Genomic DNA, 18,813 nt, shown 5'->3' on the forward strand with positions numbered 1-18,813 from the left:
TCAAACCAAACTGTCCAGATCAGTGTCTTAAACCAAACCAACCAAAACCAATTAAACCGGTTTGGTTTGGCCGGTTTATATATATATATATATATATATCATGTGGTTATAGCTAACATACTAAGATATAGTGAGATTATATTCTTCATATGTCACACTATTAAGTATTTGATATCTATACTTGTAAGATATAAAACAATACCATGATATAATTAATACGATGACATAAGTACTTGAGTAGAGATATAAACTTATGTTTATAATTACATATGTTAATCTAATGGTCCGTTTTGGTTTAAATGGTTGGTTTAACCTTTAAAACCGCAAACCAAACCGTAAGAACGATTTATGGTGAGAAATCGGTTTAAATTTTTTATTTCAAACCGACCAAACCGTATAATTGATTTAGTTTAACTGGTTTTATTGGTTTCGACCAAACCATGCACATCCCTACTTGCAGTTGAAAACACACCTAAAAAACAAACAAAAAAAAACAATACGAAATTAATGATGCTGATTATAAAAATAATATTTTTTTTTTTAAAAGAGGATAAAATAAATGAACCATTCTTTATCCATAATGCTCTGTTGTTGAACAAAATCCTCCACATTTCTCAAATTTGGAAGTCAAATATAATAATAAATACACAAAAAACAAAACAAAAATCAAGGCGACATCAAAACAGGTAAAATGAAAAAAAGAAGTTGAATGATAATAATGATATTAAACATTAACAAAATCAAGAGGATAAAAAAAACTTACCAAATAATATCATATCTCATATTATCTACACTATTAGCCTAAAAAAACATCATCCTCGAACTTTTGCCTGGCTATTTTCAAACGGTTGAAAAATAAAATTTTTATAAGAAAATTATAGGAGAAATCAGATGCGAGAAATATGAGAAGCATAGGGATAAAAAACCCATTTTGAATTTGGATTGAAGAGAGCTAAAGCACATATCACATTGTGTGTGGGAGTTTGTGCATATAGTCACGCTCGATCTATTCAAATTGATGACAGACTTATAATTTTGATGCATTAAAACGTTTGCAGATGTGATTGTTTAGTTTATACGCATCTTTAAAGCAGCAAAATGAAAGATTTAGATTATGTAAAAAAAAAAAGAAGTAACAATCAGTGATAATTAAATTAAACTAATCATAAAACTAAATAAATAAAACATAACACTCACTAAATTACTTCTTTTGAATACCATCAACCATACAATTCAAAAAACTTAAAAGTGACCCAAAAATATAGAGATAGATATGATGTAGAAGGGAGAGAAAAAGTTGTTATGAAATTAAAATTTTAAATTCTTGATATTTGGAGTGAAAGAAGTATAGAGGAAAAGTACACAAAATAAATAAAAAAAGATGTTGACCAACTTTTTGAAAGAGTATGCAGGAACTTTTTGAGAGGGTATTCAAGAAGCTTTGTGAATTATTGGAACTCACACAAAATATATACTTGTATTTATTTATATTATAACTAATTCTCAAAACTAATTTAATAAACTAAATGCTTACCTCATAATTAACCTCCTCTTTCCTAATTGGATACCCTCAATACTCGACACATACCCTTTTCTTAGGTCATGTGCTAATCTCCTTTAATTAATTTGATAGATAGGAGTTTTGTTTACTTCAAGAGTCACTATACCGTTAGTTTGGTTGTATTGGTGTTAATTTTATTTTTTTTTTTGCAAATACCGACCACTTTAAGGCGGTACACTCAAAATACCATGCCTAGTTGAACACTTGAACTAGCCAAGTCTTCGGTGCCTGGTTGGACCAGTTTAACAGGCTAATACGTAAATTATTGATTTTGGCATCTTTTGGCATTCTTAAAAAGATAACTCAATGGAAATGTTGCATTAGTATAAGCACAAATAATTGAATAAATGGATCAATCATACCCACGTGCCTTAAAAATGTGACTAAAGTCACCTCCATGAATATCTAAACCAAATTTTCTTCTTTCTCCCAACATATACCTCACATGGAACCAAAAAAACTTCTATAAATATACATACCAAAATATTAAACAAATCTTGTATAGTGTAATTCCATTCAGTTTAATAAATAATTTTTTGTAAAAAAATGCAATCAAATTTCCCAAAATCTTTATCACCACTTTGTTTAATCCCAAAACATAATCACCAAGCTTTGTGTAAGATTGTTTCATGTGCTAAGAATTCTTCTTCTTCTTCTTCTTCAGAAAACAAACATGGGTTTAAGCTTATGGGCCAGTCTCTTGGTGATATTAGATTCAAGTTAAATGACTTTGATAGCAGTGAGTATCCTTCCCTTATTTTTTTCTTTTCTTTTAAAGAATATAATATATTTATTTATTAAGGATTTTAGCTAACAATAGCGTAAGTAACTAAAAGTATTGTAGGTATCGTTATATTAGGGCGGTTATTTTTGATATTTAATAGCACAAGTTGTGGAGGACTTAGTGTCACTTAATTTAGATAGCAAACAAACGCCCCTCACCATCCAAGGGTGATGGCTTACGCACACCAGGGTAGTCGGTCGTCTTAACTGGGTCCCGTTACTTCCAACGCTGAGTACGAGAATGGTTTGTGGGTAATTTAGTTGTAAATAACTTTTAGGACTTAAGAGGGTTATATGAAGTTAGTTATGTATAGATTTTTTTAGGTACAATGCTTTTAGGTTCGATTTTGGTTTAGGTTAAGTTTGTGGGTTCGAAATGTTTGGAAAATGTGATTATGAGTCCCAATTTTCATAAAGAGTTCGTATAAGAGCGCTGGATAAACGATTTTTGTGCTCAATAAGAAAAGTTATCAGTTATAACTAATTTGTGTATAAGTCTATAACCTTACAATAACTTATCTTGGTATCCGGTTGTTCAGGTTATAGTCATGATAAGATAGTCATTGACTCGTATTTTGACAAAAGCAAACACAAGTCTTGTGTTTGTCATGCCACACAGTTACATTTCATTTATTTACACTACAAAGAATTTCAAACTAGGCATGTGCATACACAACGAACCGTGTGGACCTCCCATGCATGTTAAGAAATGGTGTGACATGACATTAGTTTTTTGTGTGCTCCAAATGCAAAGTTTCTTACTTCTAATACTAGCTATTAAGCCATGTGTTATGTTGTGAAAGGTTCGGTGCAAGATGCATTCAACATCTGGGTATCAAAAACAACAAACTTTTTGAATGAAGTGACTTCTCCACTTGTGAAGAATGCTCAAGATAAAAACCACACAATGGGAGAAACATATGAGCTCAATGACATGGAGGAGTTTTTCATGGCAGAGCAGACTGTTGATAGCCAAACACCAGGTGGAGATCTTTCTTTGGCTGCTATTGTTTCTATCGAGCAGTTTAGCAGGTGATCATAAGTTTCTAAAATGTCAATTCGGCTATCTCATTTAAGATCTCAGTGTTTCATTTCATTATACCCCGATTAGTCAAGCTTTTAAGATTGAGAGTAAATGAGAACTTCCTAACATTTTGGAGTATACGTTATGCAGGATGAATGGATTAACTGGGAAGAAAATGCAGAGAATTTTTAAGGCCCTTGTCCCTGCGTACGTGTCTAATGATGCTCGTAATTTGGTGGAATATTGCTGCTTTAGGTTCCTGTCTAGAGATAGTTCTGAAATTCATCCTTGCCTTAAGGTTTGTTTGTCCAATTTAGTGCATGAAATGTCATTTCCATCCGTAGTTAGGGTTAGAAAAGTCCTCCCAATGGTGGCAAAATGTTGGGTCATACTACACATCAAAGCTGCTAATTCAGTATGGGTTAAAACGGCTCTAGTTTTATGAACTTCTTTAGTGATTTTTATAACAGATAAATGTAGTTAGGGTTAGAAAAGTCCTCCCAATGGTGGCAAAATGTTGGGTCATACTACACATCAAAGCTGCTAATTCAGTATGGGTTAAAACGGCTCTAGTTTTATGAACTTCTTTAGTGATTTTTATAACAGATAAATGTTTATCTATCCTTAAAAAGTTATATTACTATGGTAATCTAGCTTTTGAAACAAAAGTTATTTACATGGTTTATTCATGGTGAATGCACATTCGGAAGATTTGACCCGTTCTCATTCAATTAGCTAAACTTATATTTTTCCCATTGACTTATTAGAGGCAAACAATAACCCAAATGACCCGCATATCCATAAATGGGTCTACAATGCCGCCTCTAGTTTTTTAATTGTGTCAAGGAATCAGTTAGAGGTGATTCTTGTCACTTAAAAATACACATCCACTATACATAGTTCATTAATGCAAAGGGATCTGTGGATCTTGTGGATTAACCTGAGTTTTTTAATATATACGGATATATGTTGTGAAACTGTCACGCATCAATATTTTATAACACATGCTACAAGCTGAAAGATTTCGCCATTTTGGTATCTAAGTGTTTTACACAAGCCATATCAAATATTATATTCCAGGGTCAGACCTGAAACTACAGGTTTTCAGGAAGTTGCTAAAAATTAGTATTCGAAAACAACATTGGCTAGTTCTAACGCGCGATTAGGTGGTTTCATTTCACATAGACCGTGACTTATTTGACTAGTTATGTTGACTTTTCTCTTTTGATAGGAGCCAGCATTCCAAAGACTTGTATTTGTCACCATGCTTGCATGGGAGCATCCTTACACCAGCAAAAAGGAATATCAGGGTGATATTGGTGAAAAAGCTTCATTTCAGGTTCATTTTTCTGTACGTAATACTCCCTTTCTTCTTCATTTGTTGTCTTAGTTCGATTTTTTAAAGTCAAATAAACTAATTATAACTTCCAAATGGCAAAACACTTGAATTTTTTTATGTTTTTTTGCATGTGGTGATGTAGATACCTAATGGTTGAGGCTTCGCTTTATCCAGTTAGCTTTTTCAATTCAAAGTCACATATTTTATGGTTTGTGATAATATGAATAAATGATTGATGATATAGCGAGTCCTACTTACAGGAAATAAAGATGCGTTCTATAGTTAATACTTATATTGTATAATTTTTTATATTGAAGGGGAAGTTTGTAGGGAAACAAGCTTTTGTCCGCCTCGCTCCTGCTGTTTCTGGGCTAGCAGATTGGCCAACGGTTCATAATCTTTTTAAGGCTCTTGCTGGTGATCAGAGAAGTATTTCATTCCATGCATGGTCAAAATATATCAACGAACTTCTCAAGTGAGCTTCTCCCTAACAATTTCATCTGTCTCTCGTCTTTTTCATTAGTTTAGTAATCGATATTGATAGAAACTTTGAAATTCGAATCCACTTTAACCGAAGTGTTTTGGCTATCAGTTAAATATCTAAACTATTCCTCAATAATGAAAAAAACAATGGAATCTTAAGAACCAAAATTTAATTATATCAACAGGCAAAGAGGTCATTTTGGATAGAAACTGCCCAAGAATGGAAACTGTTAACTTTTTGGTAAAATGAAAGTTTGTTAGCAATCATATGTGGACTGAAGGATGACTAGTTACAACTTTTAGCATTTAATTTGCATGATGTTTTGATTTTTGTGGATCTTTTTCATCTTTATTTGAATTTTTTTTACGACACTGCAGAGTGTATGAAGGAAGGAAATCATACACTTTAAAAGGAATTCCTCAGTTATCTGCAGAACAGATCTTATGCCTTGGATCTAGCAGAAAAAGACCCATCCTTAAATGGGAGAATAACGTTGCATGGCCTGGAAAACTAACGCTGACCGATAAAGCACTTTACTATGAGGTATCTTCTATGTCACTTACGAATTTAAGCAAGTATAACAAGACTGCAAGTTTATTAATGTTTAGTTAATGATAATCTGCTTTTATCATGCTTAATAATGATGTAGCTATTCACTTGCTTACACAATTTTGCAGGCAATTGGACTAACGGGCCAAGTGAATGTTACTAGAATGGATCTTACAAAACTTGGTTCACAGGTGGAGAAAACTAGAGTTGGACCATTTGGTTCTGATCTTTTTGACTCTGCTATCTCTGTTACCTCCGGTCCAGAGTGCGTAAGCTTCAACAACTCATCTTCCTGACCTTCTCACTGACCAACTTTTTGTTGATCTAACGTTTCGTCAGATTATCTGGCAATCCCAGTTCATTTTCTTATGAAGTGGTTCATTTGGGTTGTGTTTTATCTCAAAAGGGTCAGATTATTTTTTTACTAAAGGTGTAACAGAGTCGTGCTGCAATTTGGCCAAAGTGTATTTTAATTTAAACATATCCGGAATAACTTCATTCAAACATTTCGATTGATATTGTAGCAATATATATGTATATATATATTGTAACCATAACTAGCTCATAAACTATTTCTAAAAGGCTACAAAAATGGACAAGAGAGTGTTTGTGTCTCATACTAAAATTAGATTTGTTTTAAGCTAAACCAATTTTGACCTGTTACCCAACTTACCGGACCCACCCAGTTTTCCAATTCTTTAATTTAAACATGTGCTGAGTTATCAGGTCTAAGCCATTGGTACTCGAGTTTGTTGATTTAGGAGGTGAAATGAGGCGAGATGTGTGGTATGCTTTTATCAAAGAAGTCATTTCTGTATACCGATTCATACGAGATTTTGGACCCAAAGAAGGTGATCATTCTTTGCAACATATATATGGTTCACAAAAGGGCAATGCAAGAGCCAAAACTTATGCAATTAACGGGATTGCAAGACTCCAAGCTCTTCAATTTAGCAAAAAACTCTTGGATGAGCCTACTAAACTGGTCCAATTTTCACATTTACAAAGTGCACCCTATGGCGAAATTGTTTGTCAAACACTGGCAGTGAATTGTTGGGGTGGACAAGTGACTAAAAGACTTAGAGAAATTGAGTTTGATAATAAGGTAACGGATATTTACATTAGTCATGTATATGATATTGACGGGGGTGTGTATCTAAGAAAGTGGATGCGACATCCATCATGGACTTCTAGTGCTTCCATTGCTTTTTGGAAGAATAATGTAACGAAGCAAGCCCTTGTTTTGAGTAAAAATCTTGTTGTAGCTGATAAGAACTTGGTGGAGAAGGCATCAATTACATGTAGGGATAAGTTCACTGAAGTTGAAAAGACACAAGCAACAATTGATGCTGCCATGATTGAAGGGATTCCTAGTAATATTGACCTTTTCAAGGTTGAAATTCTTAGCCTTTTTTTATTTGAAATTTTGTGTGCTCAATTTATATCATGTTACTCATTACTCATTAGGACAGAGTGTGGACATAAAAGGAATGTATTAGTTAGGGATGACCAGATTGTGCTCCTATAATCAACATTCGAGAGTCTAATTAATAAAATTATAGTAAATTACACTTGCTAGTTGACCCATTAAAGGAATCAGGTCACTTATCTTGTTATGAACTTATAACATAAACCCTTTCATGTTTATTGTGGAAGTACGTTTTCTAAAATGATATTTTTTAAAGTATGTTTCTGCAATGTGCAGTTTTTTCTATCCGTGACTCCCATGCTCTCTTAATACTTGCAACATTTTAAATAGTATGCCCTGTTTGCATGTTGCCATCATTAATAATCTTTCTGTTAAAATGCTTTTTTTATTTGACGCTAAATGATTTCACCGTTTTCAGTGAAGGGTATATAATACATATGACTAATAGTCAAATATATCTTTCGAGTTATGTTTATGGTCAAAGATGGCAATGTTCATGGGACAGCAGGATTATGATACATTACACAGTGGCTGTTATTTGCTTATGAAAAGTTCATGTTTTGAAACTTTAATGTTGCTTCATCATATTGGTTGCTTTAGGAGCTCGTGCTTCCTCTGACAGTCATTGCTAAAAACTTTGGGAAACTTCGGCGTTGGGAAGAACCTCACTTGACCACATCTTTCCTTGCATTTGTATATGCACTCATCTTCAGGTAAGGAAAAAGTGTTGCATATAATTTGGGATGCAAGGAATTCACACGGAAACTATCTTTAGCAACACATCTATCACAACTTATTGTATGATTGTATTGAATTTCAATTTATACATAATCATTTTCAAAAGACATATCCAAGCACCTTCATAATTTCCTTATCCTCGTCTTGTCTTATCTCATGAACTGAGTCGGATTTAAGTTTTATTTCATAATAAAATCTGATTTCTTTCTATCTTCAGGAATCTGTTGTCTTATGTGTTCCCTGTGACATTGTTGGTTTTGGCAACAAGCATGTTAGTATTGAAGGGGCTCAAGCAGCAAGGCCGTCTTGGAAGAACTTTTGGCAAGGTTACTATACGTGATCAACCACCGTCTAACACAATTGAGAAGATCATAGCCGTAAAAGAAGCCATGCGTGACGTGGAAAAATATATGCAAAATATTAACGTTTCACTTCTCAAATGCCGGACAATTCTTCTTGCAGGCCATCCTCAGGTTAGTTATACATCATCTTTATAACAACCTAAATACTATCCATCTGCTCATGAAAATTACAAAGTTCCCTTTCTTGGAAAGACTCCTACCGGAAATGCACATTTGTCTATTGTCATTGTGAGAAGTTATTTACGTTATTGATTTAGTTTGCATGTTTCTACTACTTGTTATGAATGATAATTTGGAAAATTACAGAGTGTAAAATCTAGTGTTGCCACCTTTTGCGAGGCACATTTTTTAAGGAGTACCGGATTTCTAATGTTTGGATTAACTTTTTTTTAATTTCTCATTATTTGATAAATAATATCATACCATCTGCAACAACTGATTATCTAACAAAGTAATAAGTCCTTATATGATCGCATTTTTCAAATATTGAAATATCTTATTACTGCAACTGCACATCCGCTCTATTCTCCACAGCCTTTTTTACCATAGTTAATTATCTGAATGATCATTCAATAACAAAACATAATCTTGAAATACACATCCAAATATGTCCTTACTTGATTGAAGTTCGTACCTAGTATTAAAATATTTTTCGCTGTTAACCTTTCTTTTTTATTTCTTCTAGATAACAACAGAAGTTGCGATGGTGCTTTTGTTTGGTTCCACTGTTCTCCTCACTGTACCTTTCAAATACGTCCTTTCTTTCCTCATACTTGATCTCTTCACTCAAGAGCTTGATTTCAGGAAAGAAATGGTTGCGAAACTCAAAAGCTTCTTAAAAGCCCGTTGGGATACTGTGCCTGCCTCCCCTGTTTCTGTACTACCATTTGACTCTAATAACAGTGACGCCAAGCGTGAAAAGAAGGAAACGAAAGACTTGCCTAAATTAGAAAGAACTCAGAACAAGTAATTAGCCCAAAATACTTTATTCTTGTTTAAACTTTTTCTAGATATATTGTACAGAAATATAGTTCTCAGATGCTACATTAGGTAGAACCATATTGTATAGCTGACTTCATAGTTCATAAGGTAATTCTCAGTTGAATGATTATTGGCAAAAGAATCATGAAAACTGCCCATACATAAGCCACTGATTTCAATCTTTCCGACCCACTGCATACAAGTTTGTTGTCGTGATACGAGCATTGTTGTGTCTGATTCCTGCATTTAGTCAAAGTCACAGTTAAAAAATCGATAAAGAATTCTAGGCTTCTAGCTGAGTGATACTGTGTACATACCTTGGTGAACAAAATGAGAGAACGAAATCTGTTGTAGAACATGTTATGATGCTTGTGGGATCATCATAAGCATAGCTATATGCTTCTGGACAGGCGGTTTTAAATATGAGTGAGTAATTTGTTGGCACACATGTAACAGGACTAGAGTACATTCCTTTACAACAGTAACTGTCAGAGTTGAAAACATTGCAGGCACTCCGACAGGCAACTGTTTTCCCGTCTGACAGGAAAGTTAGTTCTGGTGGACACTGATCCCTGAGATCAGTCTTACAGCCCGCAACGCTGCAGTCACCTTTGCCTTGAATAGGTGTGATTGTGAGAGGCAGGTTGAAACCGTCCACAAGGCTAACGGCGTAAAAGGTGGTATCACTGAGGGTAAATTCAGCAATTGATGCAGGTGGGGACCCGGGGCTAGTACATATTAGTGTCGTACCACATGCTCCAGTTTGACATGTGCCATTTCCGTTTTTGTCGAAATTGCATCCGGTTCGGCCCCATATACGGCCGCCCCACCCTTGTGGGGCGGAGTAGATGCTGGAATCGCCTGGTTTGAGGGCGAAACCGGCACCCTCAATGGTGGTGTTAGTGGCTGTGATCCCAGGCCATATAGTTTCTTGACAGTTGTTGACGATGGTGAGGTTCATGCAAGTTGACAAGTTTACGCTTAATGCAATGGTAATTAGGAGGATAATTTGAATGAAAGAATGCATAATTAGTGTTGACCAAACTGTGTGTGTTTATGGTGGGAAGAACGAGCGTTATAGAGTGACAGAAGAATACTTGATGGTTACATTATACCTTGCTTCCATCAATTTTTTATGTACATTCCTTGTGATACAAGGGTGTTTTATATGTATTCTGTGTAAACTTACTGCTTACTACCAGCATGATATGACCGGGTTGTGAACTTGTGATAGAAGAATGTTTGACATGGTATTTTTTATTTTATTTTAGCGATAGAATTATATTATATACTAGGTATTTTACCCCGCGCGATGCGCGGCTAGCTAAAAAGATTATTTTATACATTAGTAAATAGCTATTTTATACGTTTATTATGTAAAAATTGATTATGTTATAGTTCATGGTTAATTCATGTATCACTCTGGTCACCCTTTGTTTTTTCGGACATGTCGATAGCACAGTCACTTAACCTACTATAGTGATTACACATCCCTTCTAAGAACATTTAACCTAAGATATTTTGATATCATCAACACCACCATTTGTGTAGCCATAAATCGCGTAAAAATGTATTCACCTTACAGATTAACACTACAACAAATCAAACGTAAATCGATAATGTAGCATGTTATCTATTCATTAAACGTAATAATATGTACAAAGTAAAAAACTAAATATGACAATTTAGTCATATAAAATACACATAAATTTAGTCATATGAAATACACATAAATACAATACGAATAAGTAAAAAAAAAACCAATAAGATAAATAAGAGAAGATTATTATAGTTTTTGCTTTTTATTATATAATAGACTTTGTTTTGTGATTAGAATAACAACCAACTTTAGTTAAAGTTTCGGCAAAAAGAAAAAAAAAAAACAACAAAATTGATTGGTCATATATAATCTAATAATATATTCAAATAATTTTTAAAAATTGATATAGTCTTTAAAGTTGTATATATTTTAATAAATAATATTATTTTTGTCAGATATGTGTGCCAATTTAGTAGATGCATGGACGTTATTTTATTTTTTTAATATTAATTTTGATATTATTTTTTTTATTTTGTATATATAATTACGATTAATATATTATATTATATTTAATAAAATAAAATAGATTATTTTGAGAATAAATAAAGGTTATAAAATAAATATATTGTAAAAAATGTATGGAGATGCCACGTAGGATAAAATCCTATGTGACAATATTTAAAATTAGCTTTAGATTGAAAGAAGGCTTTAGAAGGCTAGGATTCTTATTGTTTTAATATATATATATATATAGATATACTAAAAACCTATGCACATGTACAAATACTTTATGCGTGAAATGTACAAGCCTTTAAAGCATATACTATTTTCAACCAAATTTCGTTTTAACTCCCTAAAACTTAACCAAAGTTTGTTTTAACCCCTAAAATTTCAATTTTTTAACTTTTTTACCCCACATCAAAGTTTTCGCTTTCATTTTCGACTTTTCGTGACACTAAATTTTGAGGTTCTCATGTTTTCATCAAACAACTTTCACGTAATTACGGGTTTACTTTTAAACATTTGGTTTTTGATTATTTTCTTGACACTGAATTTTGGGATTCTCATGTTTTCATTAAATAACTTTCACATGGTTACGATTTTACTTATTTCGTGTAGAAAGGGTATCCCGCGGCAACGCGCGGGTGCTATAGCTAGTTATATACTATATTAAGAAAAAAAGATGTGGATAGTAACCCGCGGGTTACAATTCGCCCATGTCACACCCCGTTTAACTATTTAGTTTTTGCCACATCGCATCCTGTTTTGATTTTTTTTTACGGGTTATTTATTGGTTTTCTTCACACATTTTTCATTTTAAGTCATTCAACCATTCGTGGCGGGTTACGATTCGCCCATGTCACACCCCATTCAACTATTTGGTTTTTGCCACATCGCATCCTGTTTAGGTTTTTTTTATTACGGGTTAATTATTGGTTTTCTTCACACATTTTTTTCTTTTAAGTCATTTAACCATTATGTGGCCACACCATGTACGTACCACTACTCGCATTTTGTTACATTTATTATTCGTATTTTGTTACATTTATCTCGCTTTAATTTTCAACTAATAAATTAAGTATTTTGCAAAATCTCATCCCGTTTTGGTTTTCTATTAGAGCTTACTTCTAGGTTTCTTGCACACTTTAAGAATACTTGAGACAAGTTATGATTTGTCTACGTCACACCCCGTACCACAATTGGGAATTTCCCACATCGTATATTGTTCGGATTTTCTACTACGGGTTATTTCTTGGGGGTTTTTTTTCATATTTTTTTTCCCTTTTGGGCCATTCAACATTTTAGTTCCCACACCATGTACTATTATTCGGGTTTTGTAAAATCGCATTTCACTTAATTCCAACTAATATATTGAAGATTTTCTTATATTGCATCCCATTTGAATTTTCTACCACGAGTTACTTCTTAGTTTCTTGTATTAGACAAATTGATTTTTACCAGTTGAAGGCTTAACGTAAATACATTAGATAATGTAACACTTTCAAATAGACAATTAAGGTCCCGCAACACGGGACGTGACCTTCCCTAGTTATCTATGAAAGTAAAATGGACATCTAGCAAGATGTTAGAAGTCAAAAGTACAAATAACAATCTTTTTTTATATATAAAGCTAAAGTCCTTGCCTAAATAATAGCTAAAAGAAATCTGATTTGGCATAGCTATAATTTTTTCATTCATTAATTTATTTTTAAAAAATCTATTTATGATGTCATAAATATACTTATTATTAATAAAATTGAATTAATTCATTTAAACAATTTCGAAGCCACTATAACCTATTCTCCCATAATTTCTTTTTCAAATAAAATTTTTTCTCCTATTTGTACTCCAACTTTTTCTAACATATTTTAAAAAATTGGTTATGATTATTTAAATCATTGACAGTTATGAGTTATCACCATTCATTTAAAAAGGTGACCATCCATTCGAGTTATATATGATAGAGATATCGTTTTTATATAAAAAAATTTTTCATTTATACACAAGTAGATTAAACCCGCACGTTGTGCGGGATAACTGAGAAGATAAATAAAAATAACTGATAGTTACATATTGTTCATAGTTTATGATAATATAAATAACTGTCAGATTCGACTGATACAAACAATAAAATTATATTTTATGAAATATATGATATACGTTAAATATGTAAAGTTATATCTAATGAAACATAAATATTTATAAATCATAAAAATCTTTCTTTTGTGTCAGATTTCGACTATTACAAACAATAAAATTATAGTTTATCAATATGTGATATACGTCAAATATGTAGAAATATGACTAATGAAACATAAACATTTATAAATCATAAAATCTTTCTTTTGTTATATAATTATTAAATATGATATAATGAATACTTTTCAAAGAAATAAAAATAATATAATAAGCAATTTTATTATTGAATTAGTTTAAAAAAACATAATATAATGCATATAAACATCTTTATACAATTATACTTATATAAAAAAAATAGAAAAGTTATTAATGATCAGGATTATGATTGATGATTAAGATTAAAATTGATGATTAATTATGATCACATATGACAACATAGATTTAATAATTTAAATGAGAAAATGGCACCTAACTGAAAATCCATTGTGACAAAAAACTAAAAGTGTCACATAGTTTAAACATATTCTCACTTAATTTAGTTATATAAAGAGATTATTATATATCATATATGTCAAATATGTTAAATCATGAACAACGAACATAATATTTATAAATTGTAATTTTATTATTTATTAATTAAATATATTATAATAAACAATCATATTAATGATTATCATTGAATTAATGTATAAACACTTATGTCACATTAGCCTTAAATTATTCTCTCTTTAGTTATATAGAGAGATATAGTTATCGATCATTACCTCAGAAAAATACATTGCTTAATTAAAAGGGTAAAACGTTTTATAATTTTTACTCGTGCAACATAGTATATGATGAATAAATATCATTTAATTTAACTAACACATAATTCATTATAATGCATAAATGTATATCTGTATCTAATATCTAATATAATGTAATCAAAATATAAATAAAAAGCTATATTCTATTTTATGTAAATTTTTTATTTTTAAAAATCATACCCATTAGATAAGTCTTATTCGTATAATTATTACCAAATATTCATAAACATCTATAATTTAATTATATATATTTATCAAAAAAAAAAAAAAAAAACCACGTTGATATATGATGCTCATGTGTACACATATTACATTTATTTATTATATAAATATGCCAACTAAGTATCCATATAAGATTAATTTAAGTTTTTAAAAACTACAATTTATCTAACAATTGACAACTAAGTAAAAATCTTATTGGTAAGCTAAATAAAAGTGACACATAGGATTTTTTATATCCTTTCTTAGTTATATAAAGAGATTCAACTTATTAACTATTTATCATTGGTTTTTTATTATTAAACTTAATGTTATTCTTTCTTTAAGCATTTTTCATAACCATAATTATTAGTTGTGTTCCTATTTTGGGTTATATGAGTTTTAACAATTATGGTGTATCCTATGAGTTTTAAAAATTATGGTACATCCTAGATCCTTCATATCCGGCAAGGAAGAATTGTCTTATACTAATCATGCTTCCATGTTTGGAAATCTGGCCAATTTCAAAGAAAAAATTGTAATTCAATGACGAAAACGCATTGATGGTCTCCAAATTAGATTTGGAGACCTTATCATGTCGGGATGTTTTAATTTATTTGATTATACTTTGAATTTGATTTCATACTCTATCATGTTCTATTAAGGGATGCATTTAACATTTTTTGTTTTTTATTTATTGCAATGATTTTTTTTAACGGCTATTGCAATAACTTTTAGTGTTTGTAATTGAAAATGTCTGATTGTTACGTCATCAGCTATGTTTGGCGTATTTTCCATGTTTAACATTTGCATAATAATCGAAATAATTGTTAACCAATTAACTTAATATTACCCGGGTTGATACCCTGGTGCTTAAGCTAGTTTGGAAATAAACTACGTAATCGAAACTCTTTTCGGAGCTTTACATGTTAATTATCTAAAATAGTTCATAGTCGTCAACACTCAAACACATGCTTAACAGAAATATTCCTGAGTTATATTCTTCAAAACAATAGTTTTTTTTTCTTTTTTGAACGGCTTATTTACACATAGGCTTGGAAATCATGTCTCTCGAAAAACCTCATATTAATCCACCCCATAAATGTGAAAAGTAAGATTCGAACTCAAATGAATCCTTCTAAGATCAAAGACCTTACCAATGGGTCAGAGTATTTATTATTTTATATGGGATAAAGTGAAGTATAAGTACTTCAAAGTCGTTTATACTCACTAATTATATCAAAGGGTTTGGCTTAAACTTATTATCAAGGTTTTATTATAAATTGGGGCATGATCTTTTTCAATTTTTTAAAAGTGACATGTGAGTTTGGAGAAGATCATATTAAGATCAACTTTGGCTCAGTTATTAATGTTACATGTTGAGAAACATATGTTTAAGTTTGAAACCGAATGCAATTAACACTCTTAGTTTGTTCTCAACTAAAAAGTTACGAGTAAATCTTAAACCTTAAACCCTAAACATGTTTGACTTCTTACAAATATTGTTTTGTTAATTCAAAAAGAAGTTTGCCCAATAGTTTCAAATAGTGTGAAACTCCACCGGCGGAGAAAATGAAGAAGAAAAAGTGGCGGTGGGTTGAAAAAATTTGTAAAAGGGGGCAAGGGGGTGTTGTGTTGTTTAGAACTAGAATTTAACACCGCGCGTTGCGGCAGGATTCAACATACATCGGCATTTATGTATACATGTTGTTAAGAAAGTAACCTACAAACAATATACAGATGGCTGAAAACAGGGGTTCTTCAAACTTTAGCTGTCACTTGTTGAATGTTTTCGTCAGGAATGTGGAGCACCAGGATATCAGGTCAGGATGTAAGCCTTGTAGATTACCTGAAATTTGACAAATCAAGTCATTACATCAAATGGAGTAGATAAACGTTAGCAAGTATACAGATTTCCATCAGGCAGTCAACTCCTACTCAAAGTAGTTTGAAACTTTGAACCGTATAAACTAATATTCTACAACATGCAGGGTGAATGTTTGCTGCTCAAAAGTTTGTATGCTAAGAATTACCGGACTAATGATTGCACAATAGTGTTCTAAATCAAGGTCTCTTTGAGTAAATCCTATCTTAAGTACTGTCCTTGCATGATAAGAGGACTTCCAAAGAGCTCAAAGAATGAAGTTCCCACTTTAACACTTCGCATTACAGATAAAGTTTTTCAAATAAACAAAGAGGCTGCATACAATTAAAATGAAGCAAATCTTAGTAGTTGTATAAGTAACTGCAGTAACATAGCCATATTATCGGCTTTATCTTCACATTTCCAAAAGATATACTTGTCCATCATACTATACCAGTTATACATGCCTTAATTTACTACCCGCAATAAATCAAAAATCACGAACCTTTTATGTTTTATCAAGTCTTTGTAACTCACGAATTAGATTGAAGAGATGCTTGAGATTAATCTCCAATCTATAAGCCATTCCCTTGAGAGGACTAAAAGTAGTTTGAAGCTGATTTCATTAAAATCAGATGATAGTAGAAGTCATCAAAAAGAATCTCGGAAAAAATATTCTTGCATATATGACCTCTCTGAATCATGTTCACCTTTACTTACCAATGGACCTGACATAATGAAGACCTGAAACATAGCCTCAACACTATCAAACTTTCAATTGTCTTCATCAATAAGTCAGGCAGCCAACTGACTACAGCTTAACTCATAGGACATCAACTCATTTTTAACCTAAATTTCCAAGTCATCTTCACCCGAAATGCTATCTTTCACACAATACCCCTGCCCTTTGCTACTTTTGAACTTCTATAATAGTTGCTTGTTTCCGCTATTACAACTTCTCACAGCCATGGCAATATTAATAGATTAACATGGGATAGATTAAACTATGTAACCATGTTGGCCTAAGGTTTGTGTCAACCCAACCCACCAGACACATTTCAAGCTGCACTTAAAAGAATCTGTTTTAACGGTTACCCAACCTGCCTAACCCACTCATGATGATGATGGCGACTACTTATAAAGTTATACATACCTCGGAGGTATTTGGCCCCCAAAAGGGATTACGTCCAAGTGTAGTAATAGTAATTCTCTTGTCTAAGCCCTTAGGTCCAAAACTCAACCCACACTGTTTAACTCATTTCCCTCCCAAAAAAGCCTTTGCATGTTTAAATATAAAAATATAAAATTCATAAGTATATCAAAGTAACTGCCACAGCTTCTCTTGCATTTAATTTCTACATCATGTAATGCTTATCTAATGTTTAGGAACTCCTTTTTGATATCTTAGCTGAAGCATGTGACATGTAAATAGATTATAGCTAATGTAATAATACATATAAGCTTTATCAAATTAGCTACTTGTCTACTTTGTTATGTGTCATTTTGGTTAAACTTGATGTATAATGAGTTGCTATAGTAACTGTAACTATGAAAACACTTTTGTCCATTGCTCGATGGATTCAAAGATAACTTAGAATCAAACCTAGAGATGATACCAAAATTTTTCATGTTGAAAATTTTATAATTCCACTCAAATCTACACAAAATCATCTCAATAATCTCAATTACCACAACACTCATAATACAAATGCAACTATCATATGAAACATTCATCATACTGTATTGTTAAAAGATGATAAAACAAAAACGAAAGTAACGGAGGATCCGACTGTACCATATAGGAGACTTTTCGGCACATCCACATCATGCACTTCTGTATTTGGATCAGACGTTTGGACCTGGTATATGTGATACATAACCATATTCAGGCCTAGGTCTTTTAGGTTTATATGAGTAATTTCTTACTATGATTATGAAAAAGCTCCATTGGTTAAGTGGTTCCCAAAAGCTAGAGTTGATATTTTTCCCGGATGGTGCATACCTTGCTTCATCCCATTAGCATTGACTTTCTGTTCTCAGCATTCACCTTGTTTGGATGATCCGTCCTCGCACAGTCGCATTTGTGGGCTCACCTTTTGATAATTCTGCCCTCAATTTTAGCCATATCTACTCCAGAAGCACATAAACCCCCAACATTAATTAATAATCATAGCAAAAACAACATAAAAACAATAGTAACACTATACAATAATCAAAAACGAAAATTACAATTTGAATTCATTTGATTATAATTACATGATAAATATGTTAGAAGAATTTAGGGGTTGAGAGAAGAGAGAAATGATTTTACACACAAATTAATTATTTCATATCACAAATCGGGTATTTATACGATGGAAATGATAGACCGACAATATTAACCGCCTTTGACCTATTTTGACTTTCCATCAATTATTCAAAATAGTTTTGTAATTGAGCCCTGAACTATAACACTGTAACAAAAGTGACCCAAACTATAAAATGCATATATCAATATCCTCCTCTTTTAAAGGAT

General features: G+C 32.0%; 2 protein-coding genes and 1 long non-coding RNA gene across 5 annotated transcripts; 1 reads left to right on the forward strand and 2 right to left on the reverse strand.

Annotated features, from left to right (window-relative positions):
* The first annotated feature begins 2,080 nt into the window (after window positions 1–2,080).
* On the forward strand, window positions 2,081–9,415 carry LOC122598993. 2 transcript variants are annotated; one of them, XM_043771442.1, is made up of 11 exons: window positions 2,081–2,300; window positions 3,148–3,376; window positions 3,519–3,666; window positions 4,600–4,719; window positions 5,025–5,182; window positions 5,569–5,734; window positions 5,869–6,005; window positions 6,467–7,133; window positions 7,770–7,882; window positions 8,125–8,380; window positions 8,955–9,415. In XM_043771442.1, exons 1-11 carry the CDS (start codon window positions 2,108–2,110, stop codon window positions 9,237–9,239), a joined length of 2,472 nt encoding a protein of 823 aa, XP_043627377.1. In that variant the 5' UTR covers window positions 2,081–2,107; the 3' UTR covers window positions 9,240–9,415. The 2 variants fall into 2 exon arrangements, with proteins under 2 accessions (XP_043627377.1, XP_043627378.1); XM_043771443.1 differs by having other exon boundaries at window positions 4,600–4,707.
* Window positions 9,352–10,277, reverse strand: LOC122598994 (pathogenesis-related thaumatin-like protein 3.5). The gene is made up of 2 exons (XM_043771444.1): window positions 9,568–10,277; window positions 9,352–9,490 (listed from the first exon to the last, which is right to left on the reverse strand). Exons 1-2 carry the CDS (start codon window positions 10,275–10,277, stop codon window positions 9,352–9,354), a joined length of 849 nt encoding a protein of 282 aa, XP_043627379.1.
* Window positions 10,278–16,064: 5,787 nt separating this feature from the next.
* On the reverse strand, window positions 16,065–18,593 carry LOC122598797. 2 transcript variants are annotated; one of them, XR_006323729.1, is made up of 4 exons: window positions 18,555–18,593; window positions 18,301–18,425; window positions 18,094–18,157; window positions 16,065–16,283 (listed from the first exon to the last, which is right to left on the reverse strand). It is a non-coding gene; the product is annotated as an uncharacterized LOC122598797 (long non-coding RNA). The 2 variants fall into 2 exon arrangements; XR_006323728.1 differs by lacking the exons at window positions 18,094–18,157; window positions 18,301–18,425; window positions 18,555–18,593 and adding exons at window positions 16,468–16,633; window positions 16,804–16,984.
* Window positions 18,594–18,813: the final 220 nt, after the last annotated feature.

The sequence above is a fragment of the Erigeron canadensis genome, chromosome 5 (assembly GCF_010389155.1).
Source record: "Erigeron canadensis isolate Cc75 chromosome 5, C_canadensis_v1, whole genome shotgun sequence".
NCBI classification, from domain to species: domain Eukaryota; kingdom Viridiplantae; phylum Streptophyta; class Magnoliopsida; order Asterales; family Asteraceae; genus Erigeron; species Erigeron canadensis.